This window comes from Saccopteryx bilineata, chromosome 2 (assembly GCF_036850765.1).
Source record: "Saccopteryx bilineata isolate mSacBil1 chromosome 2, mSacBil1_pri_phased_curated, whole genome shotgun sequence".
In the NCBI taxonomy this organism is placed as follows: domain Eukaryota; kingdom Metazoa; phylum Chordata; class Mammalia; order Chiroptera; family Emballonuridae; genus Saccopteryx; species Saccopteryx bilineata.
Genome location: NC_089491.1, coordinates 161,204,986 through 161,217,428, shown reverse-complemented (window position 1 = coordinate 161,217,428; position 12,443 = coordinate 161,204,986). Strand labels below are relative to the sequence as shown.

Sequence of the window (12,443 nt, the reverse complement as noted above, 5' to 3'; positions counted from 1 at the left end):
GGACCTTTTAACAGGGTGTGGAAAGGAGGTATGAGCAGTCCTGTGAGAGCTTAGGGATCAGGGAGACTCCAGCTGATGTCTGGATTACCCAAGGCTATTTCAGGTGAGTGAGCTTTATATACATAGAAATACATCTGTTTGCCCTGAAATTCACATCTTTTCCAATAAGGAGGTGTATATGGAGATGAAAAATCACACATAAACAGTTGAATCTCTGCATTAAAGTATAAAACATGTGGAGGGGTCTTTCCTTTGCCTTCTGCTTTCTGTGCGCATTCTGAGGGCCCTGCTGCAGCCTGGAGATGGAGGGGACGGCCCCATGTGCTGGCAGGAGGCTCGGGAAGTGGGTGGTCTTAATAATACATGTTCTTATCCCACCAGCCTGCAGAGGAAGAAAGTGAGTTAGAAATGGGCAGTCTTTTGAAGTGGATAGGCAGTTTCAAAATCATCCTACCACTTACTTCCAGGGTAGAGTCTGATGAAGAGTTTGCGCACCTCGTCGTACACCCAGATGAGAATGGCGTGGGGCACGGCCACAAACCAGTACTGAGGCCTGCAGGCAGAAGCGGAAGGTGAACTGAATGCACCTGAGGGAAAGGAGGGCCCAGCCCCGGCCAAGAGGGCTCCCTTTCATTTTTCTGCCTCACTGGGAAGATCAACAGATCCACTGGGTCACACAATGTGAAACTAGAAAGTTTCTTATTTAACCTGGATTCTGACCACTAGAAGTAGCATCTGCCTTTGAGGTGAACTGTTGGGTGAGGGTAGAGATGGGATGGTGAGGTGTGGGAAACCCATTTCTTCTTCAAGAAAATTAGTAGGTCAAAGCCTCTGGTTCAAATGGAATGGACTCGGTTTTATCTCTTTTGAAAGACTGGAGGGGAACCCCCCTCCCCCCAAGTCCTAATGTTGATTTAGGCGAGGACAGCTCAGAGCAGGGCTGGCCCTTTCCTCCCCACCATTGAAGGGACTCACCGGAGCATGGTGAAATTCAGGGCTGTGATGCTTCCGAGGCCGTAGGAGAGGATCAGAGCGATGATAATCTGGGAGGCAATTCCCACCCAGATGACTTTATTTCTACAAGAAACATTACAGCATGGAGATTCGGAATTCTCATGGCCCAGGACCACACTCCCTGCGCTCCCCAGAGTCAACGCCTTGCATGCTCTGCTGCCTCATCACCGGGAAGCTGAGGCCCAGGGGGACCTCTGAGGTGGGATGCAGGCAGTACCTGAAGAGACCCTGCTGGAAGATGGAATTCCTTCGGGTTTTCCTGATGATCAGATCTGCTATTTGCTGGACCATGATGCCAACAAAGAAAGCCGTGTAGCCTGTCCACTCTAGGTATTTCCTCTGGTAATGGGTCTGTCAGGGGACAGGGAGAGAAGAGACCAAGAGACGCCCCAGGGAAAAACTTCAGGGAGATTTCCACACAGTTCGGTGAAGCTCTACTTTCCCCACCTTCCTGAGACTGAGAGAGGATCACTTCCTTGTGTTTGGAAAGAAACATAGTTTGTTGTATTGGGTTTTTTGTTTTTTGTTAGTTTGTTTTTAAACCACAGGAGCAGGAAAAGATGCTAACCTAATTGATTTGGCCCAGCTATGGGCACTGTTGGACTGGCTACTCTTCCCTTAAAAAAGTGACCTCTAGGGCCCTGGCTGGTTGGCTCAGTGGTAGAGCGTCAGCCTGGCGTGCGGGGGACCCGGGTTCGATTCCCAGCCAGGGCACACAGGAGAAGCGCCCATCTGCTTCTCCACCCCTCCCCCTCTCCTTCCTCTCTGTCTCTCTCTTCCCCTCCCGCAGCCAAGGCTCCATTGGAGCAAAGATGGCCTGGGCGCTGGGGATGGCTCCTTGGCCTCTGCCCCAGGCGCTAGGGTGGCTCTGGTTGCGACAGAGCGACGCCCCGAGGGGCAGAGCGTCGCCCCTGGTGGGCGTGCCGGGTGGATCCCGGTCGGGCGCATGCGGGGAGTCTGTCTGACTGTCTCTCCCCGTTTCCAGCTTCAGAAAAATACAAAAAAAAAAAAAAAAAGTGACCTCTAGGCATCACATTCAAGAGATGAGGCGGGTCCTGGCCAATGAGACAGCAATGTCACCCAGGGCCCAGAATCCTTGTAAACTTAGAAAACTTTCATCTGCTCTGTGTGACTAAGGCCCTCCAGGGAAACATAAGTTCTTTGACAGCCCAGGCAGGACAGTGACAGGAAGGGAGGGGCGGGAGGATGGTGAAGGCAGGGCCCCTCCTTACCCATTCTTGTCCGTAGCTATCTTCCAAGCTGTTCACAGAGTCCTGCTCCCACTCCACCCGGAGGCTAACGAGGGTCCTGGGTCTGAAGCCCTCCTGTGCATACACGGTGAAGTACACAAGAAACGCTCCCAGGGACTGCATGAGCCCTGAGAGAAGAAGGCTAGGATGCAGGTTCCACATGACTGCAAAACTGCCCTGTCCTCACTCTCCTCACGGTTCCTCCTCCCACCCCAGCCCCACCCCACAAGAAAAAACACAGCTTCTGACTGTAACTGGGTGGTCCCCTGGGTGACAGGACATGTCCTCCTCCTACCGATGTGCAGATAAGAATATAGGGCAAGCGGCTTGTTCACCAGTCGATCCTTCTTCTTGTGGCGAGGCTTCCTATTCATAATGTCACTTTCAGCTTTCTCATAAGCCAAGGCAATGGAAGGAACCTGGAGGAGAGAGTCCATAAAGTCCACCCCTTAGACGCTGTGCTCTACCGTGAGAAGACAGCAAGGGTATGGTCCATGGCCTGGAGGCAGGTGGGGTGATGGTGGAAGGTGGTAGTGGGTTACGGAACTGGCCTATCAAGGGTGAAGGCAAGGGTGATACGTTGTCTGCAGAGAATCTAAGAACACTCAGCTTTAAAAATCAATCAGCTTTCCATCACCACCATGTGCTGCCAGTTCTATACAATGTGTTTTAAGTCATCCTGCCCTCAGGGGCAAGTTTATCCTACCATCTCCTCCCCTGTTGGTATGCCCCTGGATCACAGTGCTTCTCTCCCAGGTCCTTGGTCCTATTCCCTGTAGTGCTACTTACAATGTCTGTGCCCAAGTCAATGAACAAGATGGTGATGGTGCCTATGGGTAGGGGCACGCCAATTATGATGTAGATCAAAAAAGGGCACAGCTCAGCAATGTTCTTGGTCAGTGTATATGCGATGGTCTTCTTGAGGTTGTCAAAGATCAGACGACCTAGGCAAAGATGCTTCTCCTTATAAGACAAGGTTACCCCCGGTTACCCCAGTTTTCAGCAAGACCACTTGGAAGTAGACGACACACCTTCTTCCACCCCGGTGACTATGGATGCAAAGTTGTCATCCAGCAAGACCATGTCGGCTGCATTTTTGGCAGCATCTGAACCTGCTATCCCCATGGCAATCCCAATATCTGCCTTCTTTAGAGCTGGAGAGTCATTCACTCCATCCCCAGTCACAGCAACAACTGCATCCTATGCACAGGGACACAAAGAGAAAATGGAAGTGAGCAGAACTGCGGGGTCACAGGTTCGGTGACCACTGTCTCCCTTTTGTCTTGAGGGTGGAAGACAGCTAGAGTGGAGACAAAGAGCCCCGTTTGGGTGTTTTGAGGAAAAGAAAATATGAGAAATCCCAGATGCCAGACAATGAACGCCAAATAAGACGTGTTTAAATAATTAAAATCAATGTGTTGGGAGGTGAGAGGGATAACTTTGGCCCTCTGTATCCACAGGTTTCCCATCTGAAGATTCAACCAAGAATCAAAAGTATTCAGAAAAACAACCCCCAGAAAGTCCCCATAATTGAAACTTGAATTTGCCACATGCCAAGCACTATGTTGATGCCACAGAAATGAGGTGATGTATGGGCACACCCTATTGTAGCCTCTATTCACATGTAGGCTGGGTAAAAATATAGGTTATATGTGAACATAAGTTACAGGTAAATATGGGTTATATGCAGATAACACTATTTTTTATATGGGACTTGAGCATCTGTGGGTTTTGGTACTGGGGAGGGGGGGGTCTCTGAACTAATCCTCTAAGGCAGGGGTCCCCAAACTTTTTACACCAGGGGCCAGTTCACTGTCCCTCAGACCGTTGGAGGGCCAGACTATAAAAAAAACTATGAACAAATCCCTATGCACGCTGCACATATCTTATTTTAAAATAAAAAACAAAACGAGAACAAATACAATATTTAAAATAAAGAACAAGTAAATTTAAATCAACAAACTGACCAGTATTTCAATGGGAACTATGCTCCTCACACTGACCACCAATGAAAGAGGTGCCCCTTCCAGAAGTGCGGCGGGGGCTAGATAAATGGCCTCAGGGGGCCGCATGCGGCCTGCGGGCCGTAGTTTGGGGACCCCTGCTCTAAGGATACTGAGGGATAACTCTATATTTTGTATCTTTTATCTGTACATTTTTGTTCTCTATCTTGCATTTTAAATGTTTCTATACCCACACCTACCATAGTGCCAGATGCTTCCCTGTCCTTTAGAGAGCATGCAGCTGCGTATGGGAGGGACTCTAAAGAGGGCAGAGGATCAGCCCAAGAGGTAGCAATGTGAGGTGATGAGGATAGGCAAGGAACTGTCTCAAGAGGCTGAAAGGCACCAAGCCTAGAGCTGGGATCTGAGTCCCTGACCTGCAGTTCCCTGCAGAATGGCAACAGACTAGGAGGCCCTTTGGGCACTGTTGCCCACGCACCTGCCTCTGACAGCCCTCCACGATGATCAGCTTCTGCTGGGGAGATGTTCGGGCGAAGACAATCTCCGGGAAGCTGGTTAGGACCTCGTCCAGCTGGTCCGCACTCATGTCCTTCAGCTCCATGCCGGTCACCACTGTGGCTTTAGCATCCCTAGAAGGGCCAAAAGGAACTGGGTGAGACCAAAGGTCAGCTGAAACACTGTTCCAGGCAGGACGTAGGCTAAAGCTTCTTTGACTTCACTGGGAACCCAAAGTCCTTGATACCCAATACTCTAGTGGGCTGACAGGGGTTCTGAGTACTGGGGACACTTTGGCCTCCACTTCAAGACAGTAAACCAAGGCTAAAAAGAAGGCCATTTCCCCCATATAGCATTTTCCTGACAGGAATGGGTGAGGGCTGGTACTTCCTGGGCAATGTTTTACTTAACAAGTAAACAGAGGATGAAAAAAAAAATGCCTGTTTGTATGTTTTGGGTGTGTGGATTCAGCTTATACCAAAACATGGGTAACAATTCCTTGTTGTTGTTTATTTCAGATTTATAGAATATCTACTATACAATGAGCTATGTAGGAAAATAAATTTATTGAGGTCTTCTTTGAGGAAGAAGACCTTCTTTTCTGCTTACTCTAAAAGGAAGGTTCTAGAAACTACTGATGATTCAGATCTGGTTGTGTTATCGCTGCTAGAATTCTTTAGAGACTTTCTACTGTGCTCAGAGCAGACTCCAGGTGCAGCCCATGCTGTTGAGCCTCGGGCCCCTGTGGCCCTCCTCCCAGCCCACTAGACCACTCAGTTCCCAGCCGACATGCCCTCCCTGGCCCAAAGGCCTTCACAGGTCTTCCGACCTCACCTTTCCTTGACTAACTTTCCACATTTCACTCTTTAAATCTCAGCTTAAACACACTGTACAAAATATTGAATGCCTTTTTCTTTATATTTTTTAAGTTTTGAGCTTTTTTTTTAAGTCTGTTTTTTTCCTGCTGGTGCTAAATATTGAAATTCTACTGCCTGACTCAAATCACAAGTCTTCCTAAGTTCTGGTAAGAAAATATAAAAGATAAAAAGGAAAGGATGGTTCTGCCCTTCACCCCACCCCCACAGCTGCAAATATTCACTTATTATATGAGCATGAAGTGAGAGCTGATAAGGTAGATAACTGATAACATTCAAAAAAGGACCTACCCCACTTTCCTGTTCAGTGTGGTGACTTGTATGAAAATGCATAAAACTATTATTTTAAAAAACAAAACAGCCTGACCAGGTGGTGGTGCAGTGGATAGAGCGTCAGACTGGGATGCTGAGAACCCAGGTTCGAGACCCCGAGGTCGCCAGCTTGAGCGCGGGCTCATCTGGTTTGAGCAAAAACTCACCAGCTTGAGCCCAAGGTCGCAGGCTCGAGCAAGGGGTTACTCGGTTTGTTGAAGCTCCCCCGTCAAGGCATATATGAGAAATCAATCAATGAACAACTAAGGAGCCGCAATGAAGAATTCATGTTTCCTCATCTCTCTCCCTTCCTCACTGTCTGTCCCTATCAGTCCCTCTCTCTGACGCTCTCTGTCTCTGCCACAAAACAAACTAACAAAAAAGAAAAAAACCCAGAAAAATCCAAATAAACAAAAGCTCTAAACTACTTTCAGTAGATGACTGTTATTTCTACAAAGGAGAAGACACAACAGTTCACACACTGTTGTTGTGCCCAGGGGCTATAACTCTGGTTGGTTGTTTTAATTAGTAATATGTTCACCAGGAGATAATTTATTACCTACCAGCTAACTCTGTATTCCTAAAACGTGGGAATGCTTGGGTATATTAGAAGAGGTTCACTGGTCTTTCCCTGTTTCTCCCACATGCATGAAAGTATAAAAAGCCAATGACCTTTATTTTCACACTGATACCTGCCATCTTTAATCATTTAAATTATCAGCTAACTCTCCACACACTGCCAGTTCCTCTAACCAGTGTGTCTCCTTCATTGTACTGATCATAACACAATCAGTTTTGAGTTTTCTGCCCCTCTGGTTAGATAGAAAGGAAGAAACTCCCACAGGGTGGGGATAGTGTCTAGTCTGTTTGTTACTGTACTTCCACTGTGTAGCAAGGTGCCTGGTATATAGTTGGTGCTCAACAATTAGTTGGGAAAAGAATTAACACCAGGAAAAACTGAGTTTTTCCTTGGGAAGCTTTCATTATATTTACTACCAAAAAGAATGAAAAGAAGGAAGGGAGGAAGGAAGGGAGAAAAGGAAGAGAGGTAGGGAGGAAGGGAAGGAGGGAAGTAGGGAGGGAGGAAGAAAGGAAAGAAGGAAGGAAGGACAGAAGGAAGGAAGGAAGAGAGGAAGGGAGGGAGGGAGGGAGGAAGGAAGGAAGGAAAGAAGGAAGGAAGAAGGACAGAAGGAAGGAAGAAAGGGAGGGAGGGAGGGAGGGAGGGAGGGAGGGAGGGAGGGAGGGAGGGAGGGAGGGAGGGAGGGAGGGAGGAAGGAAGGAAACCTAAAGGGTTCTTAATATTCCAGGTTATATGGCTGCATCACTGGGAAGTCGTTTCATATCAACTTTTTGTTTCAGTTTTTCTCACTATAAATTGAGTACTTAAGTTTTTTGTTTGTTTGTTTGTTTGTTTGATGGGTTTTTTTGGTTTTGTTTTGTTTTTTGTATTTTTCTGAAGTTGGAAACGGGGAGGCAGTGAGACAGACTCCCGCATGCGTCCAACCAGGATCCACCCGGCATGCCCACCAGGGGGTGATGCTCTGCCCATCTGGGGCGTCGCTCTGTTGCAACCAGAGCCATTCTAGCACCTGAGGCAGAGGCCACAGAGCCATCCTCAGTGCTCGGGCCGACTTTGCTCCAATGGAGCCTCGGCTGTGGGAGGGGAAGAAAGAGACAGAGAGGAAGGAGAGGAGGAGGGATGGAGAAGCAGATGGGCGCTTCTCCTGTGTGCCCTGGCCAGGAATCGAACCCAGGACTCCTGCATGCCAGGCCGACACTCTACCATTGAGCCAACCGGCCAGGGCCTAAATTGAGTTCTTAAGTTTTTAGATCTAGTTTATTGGGGTTTGAAAAATTCCATACAAGGAATACATAAAGGATAATTTTTGTGGTATTAATATAGTGCCTGGCACATAGTAAGTGCTCAATAAAATTATGAGTGAATGGGCCCTGGCAGGTGTGCTCAGCAGTAGAGCATCAGCTTGGTGTGTGGAAGTACCAGGTTTGATTCCTGGTCAGGGAACACAGGAGAAGCACCCATCTGCTTCTCCACCCCTCCACACCTTCCCTCTTCTCCTTCCACAGCCACAGCTTGAATTGTTCAAGCAAGTTGGCCCTGTGCGCTGAGGGTAGTACCATGGCCTCCTCGCAGGTGCTAAGATAGCTCAGTTGCTGAGCAATGGAGCAGCAGCCCCAGATGGGCAGAGCATCACCCCATAGGGGGCTTGCTGGGTGGATCCCAGTTGGGGTGCATGCAGGAGCCTGTCTCTCTGTGTCCCTGCCTCTTAATAATAATAATAATAATAGTAATAAATTATTAGTGAATGAATGATATATGAACTATATCACCCTAAGAATATTTGGCAAAAGGGTGATTAGCTCCGAACAGCACAGCTCTTTAGAGTTAACAGAGTCCCACCGAACTTGAGTTTCTGCCATGTGGGTTCTGTGCTTACTTACCGTTTGTTAACTTGTTCCACGGCAATGTTGAGGCGTTTTGCAATGTCTTCCACAGTCTCACTGTTGGCTGAAATGATACCTACACTTTTGGCAATAGCTTTGGCTGTAATTGGATGATCGCCTGTAACCATGATAACCTGGAACACAAACATGGAGAAAGGCATGGGGATGATGAGGAACTGGCTGACCAGAGTAGGGGCAGTTCAGTATTGCTTACTCTACTATGACTTAGTAGAGCATGGTTAGTGACAACTGTGGTCTGCCCATACATGTAATTCTTGATCTTTAGATAAAAAATACAACTGCTTTTGAAGGACACACTGATCCCACTGGGTTTGTCCTTGCTCCTAGCTTCCTGCACTTCCTCGTCTGATTAGAGGAAAGCCTTTCCCTTTGATGTTGCTTTATTTGTGAAAGGGCTGGCAGCCATCTACCTGGGACAGCCTCATGTGGCTTCAACAGTCTTGATATTAATATGGTAAAGGAATGCAGATTTTGGCTTCAGTATCATGAAGGCAAATGGATTACAGAGGCTGAACCTCAAGATATAGTAATAAAACATTTTATTGTCTATCATAGTTTTGGGCAAAATATGGCTACTTGGTGGCACAGGGAGTTAGCTTTCTTTTCACTGCTATGACAATTGTGGTTTATTCTACACAGACATAATCATTTTGCTTTTATTGCACAGTTACTGATATCTTAGTATGGTAAAAGTAGAAATTTTTAAAAAGGGAATTATATTTACTTGAAGAGACCTCACCACTGACTATCTCTTTTAACAAATGTTCTTAGGAAGAGAAACAATATACTTGGAGGACTTTTTAAGTCAGGAAGATAACTCCCACCTTGATCCCTGCACTCCGGCATTTGGTGACTGCATCAGGGACAGTGGACCGAGGAGGATCGATCATTGACAAGAGCCCCACAAAACAGAGATTGGACATGGGAAAATTCATGGCATCAACATCAAATGAATAGGTTTTTGGAAACTTGTCTGCTGGCAGGTAGAGATGACAGAAACCTGGAATGCCCGTGAATTTGGAAGTCAGTGAAACTAGGCTATGAAATGACACAAGAAAGGGAGGAACATTTTCATACACACTCAGTCCTTTACTCTTTTATCAACAGAGTCTACAAGAATTTTATTCTTTCAATTCCACAATGCATGGTTGTTTTTAGCAAAGGCATAGTTTATCCAAAAATAATTCACATACCAATTAGATTCTCTGTTATGTTCTAGGGCTATGAAGACCAAGACTAGACAGCCTTTACTTCTGAGGATGTCCCCGTGGAGTGTGGAGACAGAGACATAAAGAGATAAGCGTAATAGAGCATGGCGAGTGTTACTGAGGAGAGCTACATTCCAACCACCCGGGGAGTCAAGAAAGAGTTCACCAAGGAGGTTGTATGTGAGTCAAGTCTTGGGAGAGGCATTATGGATGACTGGGGTGGTGGACAGATAAAACAGCATGTGCTACTGCACACACAGAAGAAAGAATCTGGGGCACTAGGGATAAGGAGCTCAGTCCTTAATCAAGACAAGTAAGAGAAAGGCCACCAGGAGCAGAGTAGAAGCAGTTTTTACTCAGACAGCATCTGGCTCTCACAGGTTGAGGTGAAAAGATCCCCGTGTCTGGTGGGACTTCCCAGTTCTTGTGACTTCCTCATTAGCTTTCAGATCAAATTTATTCTCATCATGGCCCACTGTGCTACATGATTCAGAAAAGCACAGGCTCTAAGTGGTCAAATGTGAGGTTTCTAGAGCGACTCTAGTTAGATGGGTATCAGGCTTGCCCTGAAAAGACTACCTGTGCTGTGCTGTTCTTCTTCTTGTGAGTCTAGCTACTGTGCTATATGGTCAGCCTGTCTCATCTTGTGCCCTGACTCGGCACAGAGCCTGGCACTGAACAGGTAACACATAAGGGTCTGCCACCAAGAGCTCACCCAGCACGCGCTCCCCTAGACCTCCCAGCTCCATGTAGGCAGTGTTGAAGGCCTCGGCCATGCTCCTGTCCAGAGGTTGCTCCTGGCCATTGACCATGATGGTGCTGCACTTCTCTAAGACCTTCTCGGGGGCCCCCTTCATCACCATGAGGAAGCGCTTGTCGACGGGGTCCTCTGTCTCGTGTATGGAGAGCTGGGAGGAAAGGAAGTGAGCATAAGTACACCATGCTAGCGTATCGTGACACTGTCTCCGTTCCACGAGGCCTGAACTGTGCAGACCTTTTCATTAGCAGCTTGACAGGATGGAAAGCAACCCTTCCTGTCACTGGGCTGCTTATCCTTGAAATGTAAAGAAGGAATTCTATAGGCAGGTTTCCTCCTTTCCATTTTCTGACTAAGGGATGTGCAAGAGATGTGGACTTAGCCACGTAGTCCCAGCCCAGCAAGGCACGTTGAGGTTGAGTCCAAACTTAGTGACTGTGTTAGGGAGAATAGGTGTGGCTTGTGACATCCTCTGCCTTGAACAAGAACTTCAGGGGTGCCTGTGGGGATCAGGGGCTGTTAGCTACCTCATTTCTCCTCCCATCTCTCCCTCCCTGTCGTGAGCAACAGCATTTCAGAGCCGAGCTGTTCTGGGCTCAGGCAGGTGCGAAGGCAGCAGGCTTTCCTGTGCCTCTTCAGCTCCACATGCATCCAGATTTCCTGCCTGTATATGACAGGAAGTGGTAAAGGTATGAAGGAGTGGGCAGGCTATGTCTGAGCTTTCAGGAGGACAGCTGAGGAACACGTATCACAATTCTAACACCAATACCCTTTGACCTAATAATTCTCCTTCTAGATTCATCCTAATAAGATAATTGGGAAAAGTGTGAAAAAAATGTGTAGACAATAGTGAATGGCTAAGTCTTACGTAGCCCTTATTATATACCAGGTATTCTTCTAAGCCCTCGAAAGGAATTTCAGGAAGCTGGAGCATATGAGAGAGAATGACTAAGTTTTAAAGAAATATCGTACCGTTTTGGGTCTATCAGTTGATTCTAAATCGGTAGTTCTTAGATTTCAAGTATCAGAGATGAGTACAATAAAAAAAAATAAAGGACAAGCATAGGTTTGTTAGCTTTTTTTTTTTTTAATGGCCAAATGAAGACATTAAAAAGCAACTAACAATCAAAACTAAAAGCAAACCAAACAGAAAAGCTCCCATCTACTATCACTATCATTTTCTCAAAGAGAGCATTTTAACACTTAAAAAGTAGAAATAATAAACACATATATTGTGTGTTGTTCTAAGTGCTCACATAGTTACTCATGTAATTCTCAAAACTGCCCTAAGTCTGTGAGTACTCGAACCATGTTTTACAAGGAAGGAAACTCAGTAGAAAGGATAAATGACTCGTATGAGGTCACACACTAACAGGTGGCTGACCTGGGGTTTAATTCAGGTTGGCAGGTGCAAGCCCCCATCCTGATCACACCAGATATAAGGATAATCGTGAAACACATTCATCTTCACCTAAACCTTTACAAAATATTGTTCTAGAAATCCAATTTGCCATAAACTACTGAAAATTTCTTCACGGACCGATCTCAGTTTGGGAATTTGCTGTTCTAAGGCCAATAAGACATGGACTTTCTGCTCTGTTTCCCTCAGGGGAACAAATGCCCCAAACCTTCCAAGGTCATGACCTCTAATGCTCTTTGTTCAGGGCTGAGTGTTGCTCAAGTGTAGAGTTAAAATGGCACCAACAACATCCAAAGAGGCCTCTTCAGCAAGGACACACACAGGCCTCTCTCTTTTCTAACTCTCTCTCTGTAGCCCATATTCTCCCTCCACTTTTTGTACCCGAGGCCTCATGGGACCTGCTTTTTCTTATTTCTCATGTGCCGAGGGAAGCCCCCAACTTCGAGGCCACCCAGCCTCATCTGAACAAACACAGACTGCCTGGCTCTGGTGAGTGTTGGCTCAGGCCTCACCAGCTGTTGAGAAAGCTCTGTACTTCACTTTCTGCCTTACAGAGCTGTGAGGAGAATCAAGTGATTTAGCACACATGGAAACTAGCACACAGACCATGGTAACTATGGATATTTTAGGATTGTGACTCATTCTATTTTCACTTAAGTTTTAA

At 46.7% G+C, this 12,443-nt stretch overlaps 1 protein-coding gene across 1 annotated transcript in view; it reads right to left on the bottom strand.

Annotated features, from left to right (window-relative positions):
• ATP12A (ATPase H+/K+ transporting non-gastric alpha2 subunit) overlaps nt 1–12,443 on the bottom strand; it is a 28,197-nt gene continuing 15,754 nt past the window's right edge. The window contains exons 12-23 of the mRNA XM_066254841.1: nt 10,318–10,510; nt 9,219–9,394; nt 8,371–8,507; nt 4,707–4,857; nt 3,296–3,464; nt 3,054–3,208; nt 2,560–2,683; nt 2,247–2,392; nt 1,232–1,365; nt 976–1,077; nt 462–553; nt 1–382 (exon numbers count right to left, since the gene is read on the bottom strand). Of these exons, the coding sequence (XP_066110938.1) occupies nt 354–382; nt 462–553; nt 976–1,077; nt 1,232–1,365; nt 2,247–2,392; nt 2,560–2,683; nt 3,054–3,208; nt 3,296–3,464; nt 4,707–4,857; nt 8,371–8,507; nt 9,219–9,394; nt 10,318–10,510 (1,608 nt within the window). The 3' untranslated portion in view covers nt 1–353. The remainder of the gene's footprint in view (nt 383–461; nt 554–975; nt 1,078–1,231; nt 1,366–2,246; nt 2,393–2,559; nt 2,684–3,053; nt 3,209–3,295; nt 3,465–4,706; nt 4,858–8,370; nt 8,508–9,218; nt 9,395–10,317; nt 10,511–12,443) is intronic.